At 29.9% G+C, this 22,160-nt stretch overlaps 1 protein-coding gene across 1 annotated transcript; it reads right to left on the bottom strand.

Moving 5' to 3' along the window:
* Positions 1–527: 527 nt before the first annotated feature.
* On the bottom strand, positions 528–12,621 carry LOC114187061 (NAD-dependent protein deacetylase SRT1). The gene is made up of 14 exons (XM_028075183.1): positions 12,342–12,621; positions 10,855–10,884; positions 10,654–10,746; positions 9,609–9,728; positions 9,387–9,487; positions 6,535–6,643; positions 5,328–5,407; positions 4,588–4,666; positions 3,840–3,893; positions 2,812–2,908; positions 2,183–2,265; positions 1,649–1,716; positions 1,334–1,436; positions 528–1,133 (listed from the first exon to the last, which is right to left on the bottom strand). Exons 1-14 carry the CDS (start codon positions 12,438–12,440, stop codon positions 810–812), a joined length of 1,440 nt encoding a protein of 479 aa, XP_027930984.1. The 5' UTR covers positions 12,441–12,621; the 3' UTR covers positions 528–809.
* Positions 12,622–22,160: the final 9,539 nt, after the last annotated feature.

Raw genomic sequence — 22,160 nt, 5'->3', positions numbered from 1 at the left:
TTAATCTCTTTTCTTGATTTCTCTTATTTTAATCAGATAATTTTTCTCCATTGACTAACCCTTGACATTTAAAGCATCCTACACTTTTGTTAATTACTTCATTATCATCATCATTTTATTATTATTTGTTTAGTTTTTAGACAAATATAGTTTTAGACAAGAGAGTACCCAAAAAAGGATGAACAAGTTCCACATAATGAGGATTTAATAGGAAGAACATAAGCATGATTATTCACCATTAAGAACATAGTAGAGTTTGAGTACTTAACCAGTTAATAAAATGGGTCAAATTAACCAGTACCATAAGACAATGGTTAAAAATTTAAAAATAATTTGTTCTAAATAATTTTACACATCTCAATAAAAAAAATACATATAATTTTTTAACTAGTGTCAACCATCAGGACAATGGTTAACATTTGCCTAACAAAAAATATTGACAAGTTTCAGCATGAACAAGCAGCAATTTCCACTTGCATTTCAAACTCCAAATAAGATCAATTTGGCAAGTTTAGAAAGATTAAAGGTAAAAAAGAACACCCTATTGGATAAAGGACAAAAAGAACATTTTTACATAAGTTGAGCATTTCTGAAACTAAATTTCCTTGTACAACTATCATTCACATCAAGTTGTCTGGAATTTTCATGAAAGAAACATTCCAATAGCCACACCAAGAACACCTGCTATATTAGTGATATGGTATCAAAAGCATTTTAGTATCAGGAACACCATTTAGGGGAAACTGAGTGTAACATCTAACAAAATTCACTCAGTCTCTGGTGAGTTTCTAATGCTTTTCCTACAAAACCTACATATGATCCCTAATATTACCTGATCTGGATTTACACTTGGAAGACCCTTTTGAACGCTTCCTAGATGACCCTGTACCTGTCACACTACCTTTTCTTTTTTTAAGATCACCATTACTTAGAGAATCAAGGGCTGCTTTACATGTTTTGCTGTACTGAACAACATTGGTGACAATGGCATAGGTAGTGACATCACTTCTAGGTGTCAAAATGGTCTTTCTCTCAATAACACCATTCTGACCACATCTTGATTCAAGAACTGCCTTGTCTCTCAGCTTTTGGAATATGTAGTCCTTATCAAAGTCAAAGCAGTCAGTTGAAACCTGCCACCATGAATTTTCTCAGTCAAAGATCTGGCCCAGACAAGTTTTATTCATAAAATCATTCTTGGATGAAAGAAAATAGCTTTGGACATCAAAGAAACAATGAGAAAAGGAAAATTTTGATTCAACCTCCATAGTTATAGAGTGGAAAGTGAGACATCATAAGAGAAGATAGGTAAAAGTTAAGCAACACATCTCACCTTAAAATCAACCGGGACATCAATTTCAAGGGATGAGCAACCGCAACCATCACTGAAGTTGAGTTTCAGAACCATTTCAAATGCTTTGTTATATGCTGTTCTCCTGAGATATCAGTCAACGAAATGTAAGGCAAGCTCTATTGAGAGAACTTAAAATTAAGCAACACAAAGAAATGAAGATTTCTTTTCCAGAATTCTAGATTTTCACAATTCTTTCAAATCAGCTTTTATCAGATCTAGCTCGTAAGGACCAACAAAATTGAGGAAAATTTTGATTAATGGCACAAGGAAGCACATTGTATGGTCGGTAAAAACCTTTTAAGCCGAAATGGTTGCTTATCTAGAATGGCTGCTTTGTAATCTTCCCTGTCCAAGAAGGAGATCTGCAGCACAAGGACAGATAACTCATCAATTTCTAGCTCTTCAGTTTTTTTTTTTCACAAAACATGAGATTGGTGAAGGGAAGGAAGCTATGCTAGTCACGAGTTCAGGAAGAATGAACTAGAAAGCTTCATTCTTACTCTCCCTTAAAAGGAAACTGGAAGGATCGAGAGACAGAGAAATATAAAGGAGACTAGAAAAAGGGATAAACAGAACTTTAGAATAAATTTCAATTTCCAAATCAAGTAATGTATTAAACTCAGTACAAGGCCCTCCTTAATGTAGTAGGCAAAACCACTTTCATAGCAAAAAATCCTGAAATAGTAACCCCCCACTCTCTCTGCAACAAAAAAAGAAACATTTTTCCCAAAACCTAAGTTGTTGGGTGAAGGAAAAATGAATGATTCTATCACATCTCTAAAGAAATTCCCAAGTTAGAGTAAAAAGAGATTGAATATGTTGATTCACCTCAACAGACTCAATGAAAGGCAATGCGGCTCTTTGTCCATGAACACTGGCAATCTGGAGAGTCCAGTTCACATATCTTTTATCTGCCATGCAAGTTAACAGACTATGTAAGAGATATGTATCAATGCCTCATGTAATAACTAGTCATTCCAGTATATTAGTATTTTCGTTGTGCGATGTGTTCAGCCACAAATTGTGAGATTATGAACAAGGAAACCAATTTTTATACAGCATCAAACGAGTTGACAGAAAGTATGTGAAATAAGATGACACATTGATAATATTATGTCAAAATGAAGCTTTGTCCAGTGATTTCAACACAGCTGAGAAATCAGGAGGCAGTTGGTTTTAGTTTAGAAGAATGCTAATTACAATAAAAAACAATAGAACATCTCTTATTGAAGCTTGAAAGCTTCATTAACAACTTCAATATTCTCCCATCTTAATATAAAATGAAGTGAAACTTATCCAAGAGTTTGCTAGAAAGATCCAAGAATACAATTTATGATTTTCACAGCTTTGATAGGACCATTGAGCATTGATGAATCAATAGTGTGAATGTGAATTAATATGTTGAATGCATTTGAATTCGATAACATGCAGAGATGTAACAATCAAACATCAGTTACCATTGCTCAAAGCTTGCACTAGAACAATCTGGAAAAGATCAATCCTGACAAATGGAGGAATCTGCATATTAAGCTGGTCCATGACACCCGCAATTACCTGCTCCAGTAAGAATTAATGCATGTCAAAATGCATTAAAGCAAATCTACATTTATTCTTCATGGAAATTTTAAAAACCAAACCAATTATCTACCTCAACCTGAAAATCTTAGGATATGAAAACAAAAGAAATTTCTTAAATAAAGAAAATAGATAAGAATTAATTGACATGTCATGTACATTAAGAAATTGAACCACAAAGGAATTCAGAAACATGGTCAAAAGGAGCTGAATGATTACTTAATTTCTTCTTTTTTAAAGGAAAACAGAGCTCCATGATTGTATTGTTAATGTTATTCTCGTGGAATGCTAGTAATGTCACTAGATAATAATTTCTGTAGCATTATTCTAAAAAGATTACAAGTTATATCGATAGAAGTTTAAGGTAGGATAAACTGGTGCTTAGTCTCTACATATCTGTGTTAGTTTAATTTTATAATGAAGCCCATAACATACAACTCCATCGAACTCTAAAAGACTAAAATGAATTGAATTGTAGTCTGAGTGTGATAGGTCAATCAGTAATTACAGAAACCTCCAGGACAAGTTCTTGAATGACTTTTATTAAGAACCAAACTGTTATGTCAATGTGACAGGATTACAACAATGCCTCCTAGGTAGAAAAGTCTTTCGAGAGGACCTTAGCTCTCCCAAACCCCTTTTTCCTCCAAAACTCCAAAAACTAAACTTAACAACAGCCTCCCACAGACTATATATAATAATCTGTTATATAACAACAGGAGGTTATAACTGCCTCCTTTATTTATTTCTCCTGTATAAACCCTCCGACTGAACCTGTCAGAGTGAAGGCAACTTTATTACATGTACATGTGTCTACCAGTGCATTTTTTGCAACCTTAAAATTAGTGAAGATTTTAATACAAAACAATGGAAAAGAAAACATCTATAATCAAGGATTCAGAACAAATACCTTATCTGCAAACCCATGTATGACTAAGCTGGCTTTCTTGTCCTTTGGAGTTTTCTGTAGAGTCCAAGCATTTATAGTTTAAATGAAAACAATAGTGGACAAACAATCATATAAGTATTATAGAAAAAGCTCTGAAGCTTGGAATGCAGACACATATTTAAAGTTTGATACCATCACAGTTCTAACAACCATAAACATCCTAGAATTTTAAGGCAGCATATCTTGACCACTGGCCATAGTTGATTTTGAATTAATGAAATTGCCAGTAAATTAGGGCGCTCTAGATTACTTTTGCAACATGCACAAGCTGATTGTAACAGCCAAGCCAAAGATCTATTACATGGTACAACCAAGAACTACGATCGCAGCGACTGATGAAACAATCATAGGGATCAAATTTAAAATAACGTAAAATATTCTAGAGAATGATGCAAACCAGAACCACGCAACTAGATTCAACAGCAATTAACTTAACCCCAAGAAATGAGTAACTGTTAAGTCTTTGTTCCCTCAAAGCAAAACATCGATTTTTTTAATAAGTGGAGTAGTAGAGCCTTTGTTCCCTCAAAGCAAAACATCGATTTTTTTTCTTTAACTATTATAATTTCATATTTGCAAAGAAAAGGGTAGAAAAGTAAGAGCTCTTAATCTCATTAAACAGCAAAAAGAATTTCACTGTAGAAGTTAGGAGATGGTATCAAAATTAATCAACACGAAGAAGCAAACTAAGAAAAAAGGAGCAACATACCTGGAGATTTACAATAACAACTTTACCCCCACCACGAAGTGCTTTCAGAGGCAAGTTGCACGCTGGAGTTATTTGCAAACTGCATTGAGATTTATATACCACATGAAAAATATAGCAAAGCAATACATTTTTGAAAGGTATGAAAAGTTGATCATGCACGACTAATTTATATTCCCTTCGAAGACATGAAATATGCCGCAAGATTTATTTTTGAGCGTGTTAAACATATCGCTATCATAATCTGGCCAGCATAATTTGGCCACTTGGTGGTGATAAACTAACAATAAAAATCCATTTCAGTACCAGTTATGCTGCAAAATGGCCCTCCAAATTAGTAAGATACCCATTGAACTTCACCAGACATACTAACTGGGATTATACATATAACTATGTTAAGGAGGGGTATCTGGGCTGTTCATTTAGGAAAAGACTAAGCAAAACCTGAGGGTGCTTTTCACTGACCACTCTAATGCAAGAACTCAGTTTCTCGGTACACTCCGGATTTACAAGAGCAGCAAAGCTTTTGCCAAAAAACTAAAGCCAATGTTTATTATGTTAAAATATAAAGACTTGTTCTACTTTTATCCATTTAATAGTGAGCAATTAAGCTCCTACAAGTGTGGTCAAACAAGTGAGGAGAGATAAATAGGCATAATGATGGCAAAGTACTGAAAATAATAGATGAAAGAGAAAAATAAAACTGTGGCAGTGATAAGAAAAAACAAAAGTCATGTTATTACCTTGTACCCAAACATAACACTATATCTGCCTGTTTACAGTGCTTCTCAGCAGGATTCATCTCCTTTGGAGGCAATGCATCCTGCACGTACACAAACTTGTTTAAAGGGAAAAATTCGCTATGCAGCCGAAAAAGTATATCAATGTGTCCATAATCATCTCCCTGGACACAATAACTTTCAAAATCATTGACAACTGAATCAACAGCTAGTCAGTTCCACTTAATGGTGAGCTTGGCTAAGGACAATAAGAATCAATGTACAACTTCAACCAGAACCCCAGAATAAAACTATTCTACTTTTCAGCGAGAGACTGTGTTATGTGTCTTTCTCATTGGAGTTTATAAATATGGTATCACTTATCATCTATTATATAATTGAGACCTGGTGGTGAAAGACTGGCATTAATGACAAACCAATAAAAACAATAATGTTAGTAGGGGGAAGACAAAGAACCTCAAACAAGCAAGTTCGCAAAACTTTGACAACTACCAATCACTCATTATTTTTTATGATGTTCACCAATGAATTAAAATTAAGCCAAAATAGTGAAACATTATGTCACGAATCCAAATTTAAAAGCAGCCCAGGAAAAGGACAATGGTAGCAACATGAAAAATGGAGAAAAGACAGATTATTTCATAGTTAGTTGATTTTAAACAGAAACCAGTTTTCATTTATATGAAGTTTTCAAAAATATTACAACAGTTAGCAAATCAATATTCCTCGCAACATGATCAACAGTTGACCCACATGCATGTTTTTATTCATCATTGAGTTCAGGGAAGATCAAATGGGGGGGGTGGGGGGGGGGGGGGGGGGGGGGCATAATTGTATCTAGTCTCAGCAAAAAAACAGCAGAAAAGCATTTGTCTCCAGTTCTTCAATATCTTGAAGGTAACAAGCAGTTATAATACTCTTTTCCCATCGCCTATAGATGAAGCAAGGACACAATAAACATGCAAAAACACTTACTCGTTTCTCTAACAAAGTGCATTACTTATGTAGTCTTGATTTTGCGGCCAAATATCCATTTAAAGAAAAGCCTTCCATCAAACTATGTTGCAGTACAGTTTATGACAATTCCATTGGTTTGAAATTCTATTCCAATACCAAAGAAAACAATAAAACCCATGTGACAAATTGCAGCCAAAATTATTATTGTTGGGAATCAACCAAATTACCATCAAGAAAATGAACAGTCTAGTACCTCCCAGTCAAGGACAGTATCCTTAAGTCTTGTCCCACATTTGGCAACCGTACAACGCCTTGATGTCTCCTTTAAACCAATAGTTTCTACCTCAAAATCCCGAAAGTACCTTAAAGAGGTTCCAATTATAAAATTAGATTACAGTTCTTTCTACATAATGTTTAGAAAATGACAGTGTGCTACTGTTAGTCTGTCACATAAAATAAACAACAAAAAACCAAAACTATAAAAAAACATAATATAAAAGGTCACCCAGAAGGGGTGGCCGTGTAGCATCTGTGCAATAGCTGGATATTCTTGATAGATAGAATTTTTGAGTGCAAAACTAAATATTAAAGAAAACAACGCATATGGTAATGACTAAAATAGATATGAACCAAAGTTGTCACATGATTGACTAAACAACAGAAATAGACAAAACCATGCCAAGTATGTAGCAGACGCTACAAAAATAGAATAAAAAATTAATATGATTAAAAAATTGAAACTGCCGGATAGAACTTTATTGATGAAAGAAATTTAGTTGTGTTTGTTTGCTGATATATACTAGTATTAGAATAGTTTACATTATCAATTTTTGTTTCCTTTTCTCTTTCTCTTTGTACTTTTGTTGTAAAGAGAGATCTAAAAAAGATCTCTCAAGTACCTTTTCTCACATATTTTTCTCAAGTTGGTATAGAAACAGGGTTTATCATACAAAAAAGGTATTATATGTCTATAGTGTCACCCCTTTTGAAAAGACTCTTTTATTTCCTTCTTTCATACAAGATGATGACATTTTCCAACAAGTCTTACCTATTCCATTAGTTGAACTTTGGTATCACCAGCTCACAACACCCTAAATCAAAGTAATGCTCAAAGTTCCATGTCCATTTAACCACCATCACCACCTATTGTCACCTACCATCATAGGACACAAATTGCCAGTTCAATTTTACATGGTAAATCTTCTTCACTAAGTCCTTCACCATCATTACTCAATACCATGGTTCCTAATAATGAAGATTTAGGTTGGCTCATTGCTCAAGGTATTCATTTTACTTGCAATCAGCATCCTATTTACAATTTTCTAAGCTATAATAAGCTGTCTCATTCTATTTGTCGATTATTTCATTTGTGTCTTCTATATGATTCCTAAAAAAATGTGAATGAAGTACTTGATCATCCTAGATGGTTACAAGCCATGATTGTTAAAATGCAAGCTCTTAACCATAACAGAACACAAGAATTAGTTCTTCCACTTGGGAAGAAGACAGTTGGATGTCAATAGATTTATGCTATTAAAGTTTGGCCAAATAGTGAAATAGATCATCTTAAAGCTAGACTAGTGGCCAAAAAATACACTTAGATAGATGGTCTTGATCATGGTGATACATCTTCAATGAAAAGATGACTATTGTCAAACTCTTCTTTGCCATGGCAGATATTCGCCATTGGTATACCCGTCAATTAAATATCAAGAATGTTTTTCTTTATGGTGATATGGAGGAGGAAATCTACATGGAATAGCCTTCCAGGTTTGCTACTTGGGGGAATCTATGTTAGTTTGTAGATTGCATTTGTCTATCTATGGTCTTAAGCAATTTTCACGTGTCTTGTTTGGAAAATTTAGCCATGTTCTTCTTACTTAATTGTGTATGTTAATAACATAATCATTACAGAGAATGATGTTGCCAACTAAGGAAGCAATTTTGTAATCACTTTCAACCCAAAGGCTTTGGACGTTTCAAATACCTTTTTGGCATTAAAGTGACTGAATCAAATGAAGGTAATGCAATTTCTCAAAGAAAATATTCTTTAGATTTCCTACAAGAAGCGCCCATGATTGATTATAGACCCATGGATAGTTATATAGATTCAAAAGAAAAATTAATGGCTGAACAAAGTGCATATTTTGCAGACCCAGAGAGAGATATAAAAGACTTCTTGCAAAACTTATTTATCTCACTATTACTGAACCTGACATGTCTTTGCAGTTGGTGTAATTAGTCAGTTTTATGTAGATTCCTCGTATTAATCACAAAAATGTCATCCTTTGCATCCTCAAACACCTCAAAAAATCTCTAGGAAATGGTCTATTATATACAGATAAAGGAAATCTCCAGATCTCTTATGGATAAATGTTCCACTACCGGATATAGTATTTTCATTGCAGGGGCTATTATTTGTTGGAAAAGCAAGAAATAAATCCAGTCAAGTGCTAAAGTTGAATAAAGGGCAATGACATACTCCCTTTTGAACTTGTATGGAAAAACAATTTCATAAAAAACTAAAATTTTACGAAACTCAGCGAATGATGGTGTATCATAATCAAGCAGTCCTTCACATTGTTTCCAACTTTGTGTCTCATGAGGACCAAACACAAATTGTCATTTTGTTCAGGAAAAAATGTTATTCAAGAAAATTTGTACTGAGTTTGTTAGTTTCAATAAACAACTAACAGATATTTTGATAAAATCCTTAATCATAATTTATATTCAATTTATATATTTCAAGCTTGGTACATACAATATATATGCACCAACTTGAGGTAGTAAAAAAGTTTTGTGTTGTACCTGTATGTCATGGAGTCCTAAGAGTGAACTTTATTTTGTCTCCTTTTCTCTCTCTATGCACTTGCATTGCAAGATACAAATCTACACACACACACACACACACAAACATACATGAATCTGAAGAGAGATCTTCAAAAGATCTCTCAATCAAGTACCTTGAATATTTTTGTCTAGTACTTGCATCTGTATTACAAATACTCATCATGGACAAAATATGATTGAATATGCAAGAATAATAAAATCTCACTGAGAGGAAGATTATGCAAAAGTAGAACTTAATGAGCAATCAAAACTTACTCTTCTCCACAAGAAGGGCACACCTCCATGAAGGAGTTCCCGTGCAACTCAGCTAGTTTCTCCCTTGGTATTCCAGATCGAAGATGGAGACCATCAACATTCTATCATAAGAAAATAAAATGGTGGCTAAAACAAACAATTAACAAACTATTACCTAAAAGTTTTACATATGTAAAGAAAGTGAGAATGTACATAGGAAAAGAAAAAACACAATGACCCTACCTGACTGATGACAAACTTCAAAATGCCAGCCTTTTCTAATTCAACCAAAGCCATGTGTGTCAAACTTGGCGCTGCGCGATGAAATGGCAGTGATGCTTCAGGCAAGGCTTTACCTTCTCGCTGCAGCAACAAGGAGAATCGGATGAGCAGATCTCCATGTGAAATTCATAAACAAAAAGAAAAGAAGAGTCTGATTTTAGAAAGAATGAGTACAAGCAAAGAATAATAGAATTTGACTTGTTTTTTAATAGCTTGCCCCAATTATATTAGTTATTATATTATGGTGTGCCTCTTGCTGTGGTAGAAATATATAAATTCAAAGTTCAAACACAATCTTTCTTTCTGTTGGAGAACAAATTCCTTACAGACACCATAGAAGACGACACTAATTGTTAGGGTAGCTGACAAATTCATGTAAACTGTGAAGAGGATAATCAAGTGCAACTGCGGCTACAACAATAAATACTTATATTGGCTGCTTTGAACGTTCATTTAAGCAAGCATAAGCTTAAGGGGCACATAAGTAAGAATTTCTCATATCCCAATTCCCAAAAAAAAATTTCAAGTCGTACAGAAGTTCCTATCGTGATGGGATACGTTCTTGAACATTTATTTCAATTCATATAAACTTGGCAACAAATGTTCTTGACTAGAAAATACTATTCAAATCAAACTGAAATTGTTAGAATATACCGTGGTCTTTTATGTATTGGAATAAAAGAAGCGGTGACTTCTAGACAAATGCACTTTATTATTCTTTTCACATCACTACAAAAAAATATGTACACTTCCAACTGGTTAAGCAACTTCTCTACTAATAATATGAGTTTACAATCCTAATTTTAAGAATTGGAGAAAATTTTCATAGTAAATATATTGCAACTACAAAAAATTAACAACATTGTTCTTACTAGTATTTACATTCAAAATCTGATAAAAATTGCTGAGATAGTCAAACATACATTCACACTGTGTGAATCACCAAAAGGAATAACATTTTAATTTTGATTATAGTATAAATCTTTCCAAGCTTCAAAATGATCACCTGAAGCGTCCATATTCCCTTGGGTCCTCGAAAATCAGGTATACCACATGAAGTTGATATTCCTGCACCTGTAAACACCACTAGATGCTTACTCTGCAGGAAGAAAAAGTAAACGAATTAAAAAGCAAGGATTATATAAAAACCTAAGTACAGAAAGAAAACTCTCCAATATCAACATTAGTTAGTAGCAGCAAGCAATACCTTTTTTATCATAATAGCAAGTTGATCTATCTGCCAAGAAAGAAAAGTTACGTTAGCATATGAAGCATCGACTTCGGTTGAGGGTAGGTAATGACTCCCCTTTTTTACCCAATGTATACTCTTTAGTCTTTAAGTAAAATGAAGGAAACTTCTCACTAGGTGATAAATTGGTATGCTATATTCTAATTTAAAATAAGAAAACAATTGAAAGTTTGAACGAAAGTTAACCTAGCTGATGAAAAAATAAATCAAGTGAAATGATTAAAAGAAACAACATAAAGGAATTGCCATAAGATTAATGACTATCCAGCATAATAAAAGAAACCAATATTGATAAAATGACTCAAATGTACGAATACACATATCTGCATGGACAAAGCACTGCACACATGTGGATAAATACCACAGAAAATCCACTAGGAATGGGAACATCACCCATCTAAACAAGTGCTCATGCTTAACAATTCTAATGATTGTGGTACTAAAACCATCTGATAATGAAACTATATATTGTAATGTCCCAGCTGGTGAAAACTATGGTGACAACCCTGGTATCTACCAGGCCAGAGTTGTTTAAAAAGAAAAAGAGGAAAACTGCAAACAAAAATGAAAAGCCTAAACAACCGCCAGCAATATCCTCAATGGAAAATTTCCAATGAAATTCAACCCCTAAGTAGGTGGTTGAAAATTGAAATTCCCTTGGCCAGACAACCCAAATGGCACCTCCCTTTCTGATGAAAACCATACTGAGAAAAGTAATCAGTAAGCATAGAACTTTATGCAAGACAACACTAATGTCTAACAGTTACACACAATAGCACCATCATTATTAATCATCTTCAGCATAACCGACCAATGTCTATCATAAAGCTTTCCCACATTGACGTGAAACACAATCCGAAAAATACCTAAGCACCCTCCTGATAAACATTTAAATGTTTCAAAGCATATTCACTACATCAAACCCCTCATACAGTTCACCTATTCTAAAGCACGGTTTTAAAAAATGATCTATAGCGGCGATCTCAGCCGCACCACCAAGGTTTTTGGACTCACCGCAACCACAATTGCAGTCGCATTTACCTGCAATTTCATGCAATGTCAAGGATCGCAGCAAAATCGCATCCGCAGCGACAATTTAAACTTTTGTTCAGATTATTTGTCACCCTAATACAGTATTACAAACACTCAATCATGCATGTAATCACATAAACAACTCTAAATTCCATCCATTTCAGCCTAATCAACAAGCACCACTAAATTAAAACCATTCTTTTTAGCAGCACATAACAACAACAAACACAAGCATAAATTCATGGCAAAGAAAGGCCTCTTCAAGTAGCACCCTGCAGACACAAGCTGCATAAGAGAGATCAACATCACCCAACGAAGTTATCACATGCAACAAGGGCACAAGGGCAAGCAATAGTTAGAACAATTACAAGGAATAGAATATTCTAGAAGGATAATGGAGACAAGGAACACACTTTCTCTCGCAAAACATGAGATGGGTCGAAGTATTCGACCATTCCAACGTTGCCCACATCTTCTATGTAGGAAAGCTTCTCGGCATACCCAAGAGACATAGTTGTTTGGTGACCCAATGTGCTGTGCTGCCAGAAATTCAGTACAAGTCCCTCACTTTCTTTCCCTCTCAGAGGAAATTGAGAAGAAATGTGTTTTTGTTCTTCGAATACAGAGAGAGAGAAAGAGAAGCATTGTTTCTTTTAAGGAGACCCCAAAAGGCCAATGTACTCTCGTACACAATGTATCATTCCCTGCAACGTTATAAAGCACATTACAACATTTAATTATAAAATCTTTTTCTAATATTTCTTAAAATTCATTACTGTAAATAGTGACCCGACGAGGATGTCTTCAATTTTTTTCATTAAAAAAATCGAATACAGGCTAAGAAACAATGTTTTTGTCATAAAAATTGTAAGACTTTGTCAGCCAAGTCATTCTACTTTCGTTGGGTGTTTTATTCGACTTAAAATACATTTGATCAGTTCACTTCTTTACCAAGATTTTTTTATTTATAATACTTTACTTTCTGAAAATTTTATTAATTAATTTTAGTTTATTTAAATTTTGAATATTTATATATTGGTATCAAGTCAAAGATATTTTTATATAAAATAATGTTAAGATCGTTACAATTTTAGATACTTTAAATTTAAAAGAAGTTTTTAACTTTATGTCAAAAACCTGCATGTATTTGTGGATAAAACACGTAATGAATAGAAAATAAATATTAAAATTGGATATCCACGAGTAATGAGCATGGATATTTGATATATTCATATATTAACAGGGCGGATACAGATATTATAGTATTCGTATCCATGATATATGTATCCGTTATACTCTAATTTAAATTAAAAAATAATTAAAATATTAATACATTGATATTTTGAATGTGTTATTTTTTATCAATTGATTTTAAAAAAAATTCATTTATTTGTAAATGGTCCTTTAACACTATTTAAATAAGTTATTTACACTTTATTTTAACTTTATAAATGCTATACATTATTTTTATTTGAATTGATGATTAAAATTTATTGTTAAATATTAAATTTTTCTTTCATAAATATCTACCGGTCGATACCCGTAAATATCTGTAAATATTAAAAAAAATGCAAATATTTATATAATGGATACTGTATAAATATTAAATATGATTACAAAAATGATATTTATCCGATAGATAAATTACGGGAGAACTACCACCGTATCTATCCATTGACATCCTAATGATATGTATTAATATTATTTATGCATCATTTATTCATGAATTTTAAATGAACTGTTTAATTGATTTATTCTTATACAACAGAGTGAATATTATTATTCCCAACTCTCTCTTTTTCATGTGGTGTAATGTACTCGACTCATTACTAGATAAAATTTCAATAAGATAAAAATAAAAAGTAAAAGTATGAATGTCATACACACACTTTTTTTTTTCATTTCTCTTTTTATTTCTCTTACACATTTATTGTAATAACTATCTATAACTTTCATAACTTTATGTTTTTTCTTTTTTTTTCTGTTTTTCATTACTCTCCACATCGCAAATAATGACTACATCTTGAAATTATACTATCTTTTTCTTACATTTGTATAACTTTTAATGAGAAAAAAAAAATCAAAATGTCTGGTACGTCATCTTTAAAGTAATTATTATAAAAGAAAGTCGGTAAATTACTGCGAAAAAAAAAGCAACATTGATATAAGATGATCAATATTGGGTATTAAAAAGTATATATATATATATATATATATATATATATATATATATATGATGACTACATCTTGAAATTATACTATCTTTTTCTTACATTTGTATAACTTTTAATGAGAAAAAAAAAATTAAAATGTCTGGTACGTCATCTTTAAAGTAATTATTATAAAAGAAAGTCGGTAAATTACTGCGAAAAAAAAAAGCAACATTGATATAAGATGATCAATATTGGGTATTAAAAAGTATATATATATATATATATATATATATATATATATATATATATATATATATATATATATATATATAAAAGGACATTTTTAAACTTTTAAAGTGGGTTACACATATTTAAAAATAATAATTCAATTAATTATACTATAAAAACTTGAAAAGAAAATAATATATACATTTTTTAATTATAATATTTCAAACATTCTTTATATGTGAAAACAAATTATTTGTACCAAAATAATTGAAAACTTGTGTATTGTGTTTTACTTAATTTATTTCTTCATATAAAACATAATAGGTGAAAAAAAATTAGTTTATGTTTTACTATTTAAAATTGAAGTAAACATGTAAAAGTGTAAAGATAGAAATAATGTTAAAAGAATATTTTCATTTTATTTTTTTTAAACATTTCATCAATTTTTATCTTTTATTAAATGTGATTTTATATGCTAGTATTTTCATCATCGATTTGTAGATGTGATGGTGCCACGTTTTCTGGCTCCGAATTTAGCAAATTATGCTTTAGAAATTGATGGATATTTATTAAGGAAACAATTTTCAACTGATAGGTTTATTAAGGAAAAACTTATTGGAAAAATACAAATGAAACAAAGTACGAAACCCAATTTCAATTTCAAATCTAGATTTATGAAGTTTTTTTATTTTTTTCTTATAATGTGTTTATTTGAATTCCCAACAAAAAATTGTCCTTATTCATTGACATCGAGCAGAGAATTTGAAAAATGAAAATCTGGGTAGCACATTGGTGAGTTTACTTGGTCGTTGCAACTGTGTTCCTAAGCCTTTTCAAATTACGTCAGTGGAATCTGATACTGTTTGAATTTATTTTACTTGAACCTTATGGACTATATAATTTAGAGAAAAAAAAAAGTATGTTCTTCATACAACAAACACAAATTGGATGACGAGGAAATAAAACCTATCATCAATTCCAAAACAGTTAAACACGAATTTAATGTGTTTGCGCAATGGATTTGGTTTTTGGTAGGGCTAGAAATGTGAATTGTAGGATTTTTGTTGTCTAGGTTATGTAGACTTGCTAACGTGCAAATAGCTCGATGAGTTGAGTGAGTGTCAAAATTAATTTTGGTAGAGAAGTTTTTTGTTAGACGAGGAATCTTCTTCGTTGTCAGAGTTGGATTTTTTTGTTCTGAATCATCTTAAAAAATTTGGATTCTTATTTCATTAATCGTCAGATCAAACTGAAAATTTGACAATTAATCTTAAACATATTATTATTTACTTTGACCATTTTGATCTTCGATTACACGTTTGTAGTTAGATATTTTTTTGCATAAAATTCATGTAGTTTAGGTTGTTGACAACTTTGACCTTTATTATTTGTTTGATGCATAATTTTTTCCATAGTTACTCGATTGAGTTGTTTCCTTTTGTATTTCATTACTGATTCAATTATATTTAATTTGATGTAAGAACATATTTTTCAGAGTTTTTTGACCGCTGTATTTTTATTTGTAAAATCCCAAATAGTTTGTATATGTGTTGTTAAGTTGTTGTGTAATATACTCGAGAGAATGTGATGTAAAGTATCAAGTATGTATGTTGATGATATGAACTAATGAGAATATAGGGGAACATGAAGGAAATCCTTTTTATGTATGTTTATTTAAATGATGCATTGATGTATGGATTCAAACAAGGAGATATCTTGACCCTCTAATAACTATTCACATTCATATAAAGTAGAATGAGTTATATGGTAAGAGTAGTATGAGATCATAATCTAGGAGCTTTCCCTTGGTCTAAGTTGGGGAAAGGACTAACCGTGTGTGTGTGTGTGGCAAGGTGAAACTCATTGGTAATGGCTCTATAAAGCAGTAGAGGTCACCAAAAGTGCACATCTCCAGTCAATCCTACCTCAATGCATATATATAGATAATTGAGTATAAAAGTGTCCTTTAATTCATGATGTATGTTGTGATGTCTATTGAAACTGAATAATGTTATGTTGTAATTAAAGTATTTGATATAAGATGTTTTCTTTTGCAATTAGCTTTCCTTCTCGTGTTTGTTAGTTTTCTTATGTGTTGTGTTTTTCTTCTTCTTTTTTGGAATGATCACTTTAATTGTGTGAGCAAATGAAGATGCAAGTGCAAAGACATCTCTTATCGATGAGGAGTCAATTGTATGAGATGTGAAAAAAAATATTAGATTATGTTAGGTATGGTTTCAAGATAGATTTAAAATCAAGGGAGCTTGGGAGGTATATTTGTTACATTATTATAGTTCTATCTTTAGAAGACTGTAAAACATACAATATATCTTGAATTATCTGCTTTTGAATATTATTATGAAATATCTTATTTTAGAAGTATCATCCTATTAAAATGGGATGTTACATTTTTTGTATCAAAGTAGTTCGTCCTTATGATGACCTTAGGGTTATGGGTTTTTTGTGTCTTGTGTGTATAAGTGTTTAAGTTTAGATTGTAGAGATGTTTATGAAATTAGAAGTATTAAGAACAAAAAGAGTCTTGATAGAATGATGATGGTGCACACTCATGATTATATCAAATATATTTTTCTCTTTTTAATTCTGAAAGTTTGGGAAAAGAAGCGTAAAGAAAACAAGTAGTTGGTAGGTTATGCAATCAATAGATGTTGAGGGTGTACGTATAAAAGAGTTGGGGTTGTTAGAGGGAGTTTTAGAAATGTAGTTTGAGCTTTTTTTTCCAATACTAGTTCTAGTCATGTTTTCACCTATGGTTTGTGTTAAGTGCTTTATAGTGGTAGAGAAACACAAATTCAATATTTCTTTTATATTGAATATATGATAATATCATGTTTCTTTTTATGTGAATTTCTTATAAAAATTAATTAACATATATTCAAACCATATGAAATTTGGTATAGACACAATATGGTATATATGTTAAACAGTGAGGTATATATGTTAAACAGTGAGGATGAGTGAGACAAAAATTTTATATCTACTAAAGATAGGAGTGAATATGAACTTTTATTAAGAATAATTATAAATTTGTACTTATAAGTGAAGATGAGATAATGAAACCCTCCCCATCCTGCCCATTATCATCTTAATAAAAAGGTAATGAATATGTTACAAATACCCTATTCCAAAAAAAAATATAAAATAATATTTATGCTATATACAAGTAATTATTGATAGTTGCATAATATTTTTGTTATTGATTTGTGTTATGAAATGAGTCGGCGCGGGTATTAAATATATCTGAAAAAATATTTACAATTTTTTTATATCAGCATATACCCATATATAATACTACTTTTCCAATGCAACTTTAGTATTGTTTTTGTGAGTAGCCAATAATACTAGTTATGATATAACTAGTTCAAGTTGTCTCTTAACGAATGCGAAATTGATTTAAATTAAAATAAACAACCTAAAGTGCACCATTATTATAACATTAGTGGAAGATGAGGAGGTGAAACTCTGTTGTTGATTTAAGATAAAGGTGGGTATCCAACATTAAATTATGAAGAAAGAGATTAAGTTCTCAAGAATATTTAGATACTAAAAGCATCTTTACATCTTGTAGACAATTGTGTTGGAGTCTTGGAAATATTATTTCCCTATTACATGAGTAGAAGAGAGAGTTTAAATGATGAGTAGTTGCAACGCATCTACCTCATTAATACCTTGATGACTTTTGAAATTTTCGTAAAAAGTACTATCAGTTTGAATGGAATAATCGATTAGTTTTGAAATAGGCCAAAACACATTTTTCTTATATCAATCAAACAGAGCTCTAAGTTTTCAAATACAGAAATTAGATTGCGAAAATTGGCTCTAGATTAACCTAGTTTTTAAAAAGTGGCTTTTAAGATTCTTCAAGTGTGTTTTTGAGGGATGAGGTGTTACTACTATTTCTAGAGTTTTGGAGCTTGATTCATATATTTGGTTATTCTAAGGAAGGTCAGTTCATCTATAGTGGTTATCAAGATATGTGTGTTTTCATTTCTTGTGGATTTAAGGAAGATGTGTTTCATTCCTTATGATTATTTGAGAAAAGTGGTTTCATCTCTTGTAATTTTTCAAGAGAGATATTTTCTTATCTATTATATGTTTTTCAAATGAAGTGTCTTTTTATTTTATTAACGGTTTTATTGCATGTTTCACTCTATATTTATGGCTGTAATAATCATTTTAAGATAATAATTTATAATCACTTCAGATAATTGCAACTTGATGTTGGATCTGTATCTTAAGGTAACTTTCACTATTCTTTATTTTTTATTTCGTTACTACTAAGAAATATATAATTTTTACACACTTTCAAAACAATCGATATGTATTACTATAACTTAATATATGCAAAGGAATTATTAAAAACGAGTTTTGAGTAGTTTGAAAAGTTTTAAAAATCAAAACCATGACTTCAAACTAATCCACTCTCTCTTAATTTTGTTCGATTTTCTCTTTTATTTTAACATTTTTTATCTTATGAAATTAGGTATAAATTATAATGAGAAGAACTTTAGGATTATAAGTGTTCAATACTAATTCACACGTCCCCGCGCGCGCGCGCACACACACACACACACATATATATATATATATATATATATATATAAAGAGTCAATATTAAAGAATGATTGCGTTAAAGTATAACTCTTGGTAATGATATATTATTTGTAGAGTTGTCAATTAACAATAAAATTTATTAAAATATATTAATTGTAAGATTATAATTTTTTCTTAAATAAGATTTGTCAACAGTGATATTATATTGGAGATACAGTCAATATAACGATTATTTTCTTATCTCTAAAATAAAAGTATTGATTTAGAGTTTAGAATTTAAGAGGAAACATTTATCAGAAAAAAGAAATTGAAGCAATTAATAATTTTTTGTTACAGACACAAAGTATTTGGGATGTTTTTGGAAGTTCAACTTATCAACTGTCAGAAAGTTGTGTTAATGATCAGCGACCAAACTCATGTCACACCAAACCTTAAACTAATAACTTTTAATTATTACTTTTACCTTCTTTTTTTCCTTTTAATTAAAACTAATGACATATATGTAATTAATTGGAACCATTAATATTAATTTTAATTTAGTGAATATAATCTCCATGGTAATTCATAGTTAGAATGTTAAATACGTTATTTCTTTAATTTCTTTATATTTTCTCACTTTGTTGTGAATTCAAAAGTGGACCCAATTTCATGCTGAATAAATGAAGACCTTGAGCATGTATGAAGAAGTAAAATTACTTTACTTCAATGGGTAAATAACAGATTTTATATTTTATGTTAATTTCAGATTTTGAGTTGAAAATAATGTTAAGAATAAGATCAATACATTATATATTATTTTGATATGTCTCTTAAGTTATTATTAAGATGAACAATTTGATATGTAATATTAAACACATAATTGTTAAAGTATTTAAGTACAAGATTAAGTTTTACGTCAAAGAAAAAAGAAATAAGTTGAAGAATATGTTAAACAAATTACCAATCTATCATTTTAAATTCAAGTGCTAGAATTAATGTCAAAATAGTCTCTATGTCTTATTTTTATTAAATCTTTGTGATAAATGTACTAAAAAACATGATATCAAAATTTAAAGTAACCTTTGTCGGTAATAAGGTATTCATAGATAAAAATATTCCTCCTCTGTATTATACTGATAAAAAGTGTTTGCGTAGTATTAACTCTGAACTTTGAGGTCTAGTTATAAGATTGAGAACATTAAAAAATAAAGGATAGAGGATAGAATACATAATGATTATTTTACTGTTTGATTTTGGTTTTGGTTTGCTATGGAACGATGTGATATGGATGTGAGATAATTGGAGATGATAACATATTATTTAATAACTTATTAGGCAGTTCAAAGAATATTCTTAACTTGAAAGTCAATATATCAATTAATGATCATAATGAGTGTGTCCATAATATTAATATATATATATATATATATATATTATGATAATAAAAGATAATAAAATTATTATCGTTATTATAAATTAAATTTAAATAATTTTTATAATTTTATTATAGATAACGTCTATTTTTTAGATTTTTTTATTGTAATAATTATTTTAATTTAAAATTTTAGAGAAAATGATCAAATTAAAAAGAAAAGAATTAAATTTATAAAAAAGTCACTTAAAAGATAAAATTGGTAAAATAATTATTTTGATATAAAAAAGATATTTAAAGAGTAAATTTGAAAAAAAAATGTACATCAAAAAGAAAATTTTATTTTTATAATAATATAGATATAAAATATAAATAAGATTGATCAAATATAAGTTTAATTACTTAAGTTCTAAGTAATTTCATAATACATATTTAAATAAGTTTATTATTTGTAAAGTATTATTATTATTTTTTTGTGTATAATGAGAACAAAAAAATTATAATATAGTCACATGTAAAAATTACCCAAACCAGTTTCAGGTAGGTAATTTATTAAATATTATTTGATGTATAAAATCAAATGTGAATAAAAATTTTGTATCAGATAAAATAAATAAAATTAAATATTATATACACTTAAAAATTTATTAATTTATTGTCTTAAGATTATTAAAATTATGAATTAAAAGTGATATTAACGTGTAAAATTAATATCATACCTATAGAATTATAATTTTGGATGACCGATCTCATATGAAAAATATATAAATCCAATATTTTGTAAGAATATTTTGATAGAATAAAATACAAATAATATGTTGATGGTAGTTTAAAGTTGTAATTTTTGAGTGAATATAGTAAATTTGTAATTTGATGTTGTTGAATATGAAAGAGGTGGTGGAGTTGGTGGTGCTTCATTACCTTTCTTTTTCTTGAGTATGGTGGTGGTGCTGTGTTACCATCTATTGACTTAGTGTTTCTGTCACTGTTCAAGGAGCCACCATTTTGACTTTCAACTTTCTTTATTAGACTAATCTTGAATTTCATATTACTAAAAATATCTGTCGAGTATATGTGAAAAAATATTTACGAGTTTTTTCTATATTCGTGTGTTCTTTTTTTTCTATTGCAAGTACTCATATATATATCACAAATATTTTTAAATTTTATATTTAAAAAAATAAATCAAATTATTTAAGAATAAATCTTTAAAATATATATATATATATATATATATATATATATGAATAAAAAATATTTATAAATTAAAATTTAAATCAAATTACCTAATCAAATAATGCAAGTAAATTTAGTTTTTTCTAAAATAACAAATTTAAACGAAATGCCCCAAAATATAAATTTTACAAAAATTAATTTCTTACAAAAACAATTTCAATTTCATAAGTCTAAATAAAAAATTAAAATTATACGAAATTTTTTAATAATTATTCCATGAATAATATTTCTTTCACTAATAATTTTTTTATCACCTCAATTTAAAAAGAAATACTAAAATAAAATTTATTAATAATAGCGTAAAGAGATATTGTAGTCAAATATTATAATATTTATATCCATCTATTAGTTAATGTTAATGGATAATCAAATATTCAAATGTAATGCGGGCCATGTGAGCTAACCAGCATAAAAAACGTAAGTTGAGATGAGTATTTTGGTTTGATGGCATGTTCCGGCCCGTCTCGCATAATCTGTTGTCTATGGACATGTATTTGGCTTGCAAAATTTAATAACATGTTGCGTGTGTTTTTTTTAAACTTGATCATTCGTTTTTTTATTTATTTTTGTTAATTTATCCAAGAGTAACTCGTTCATTCGTGTCATTAAAAAATAGTTCTTTTATTTATGTTTCTTCTTTATTTCAGTCCGGTTCAAAATTATTTATATTTTTAATAAAATAATACTTC

This window comes from Vigna unguiculata, chromosome 6, assembly GCF_004118075.2.
Source record: "Vigna unguiculata cultivar IT97K-499-35 chromosome 6, ASM411807v1, whole genome shotgun sequence".
Taxonomy (NCBI): domain Eukaryota; kingdom Viridiplantae; phylum Streptophyta; class Magnoliopsida; order Fabales; family Fabaceae; genus Vigna; species Vigna unguiculata.
This window is presented reverse-complemented; position numbering and strand designations above follow the sequence as displayed.

Coding starts and splice junctions, on each gene's coding strand:
- LOC114187061 (XM_028075183.1), bottom strand. CDS start 12,440: ATGTCTCTTGGGTATGCCGAGAAGCTTTCCTACATAGAAGATGTGGGC. Junction 10,885..12,341: donor CTCATGTTTTGCGAGAGAAA/GTGTGTTCCTTG, acceptor CTTTCTTGGCAG/ATAGATCAACTTGCTATTAT. Junction 4,667..5,327: donor GTGTTATGTTTGGGTACAAG/GTAATAACATGA, acceptor ATCTCAATGCAG/TTTGCAAATAACTCCAGCGT.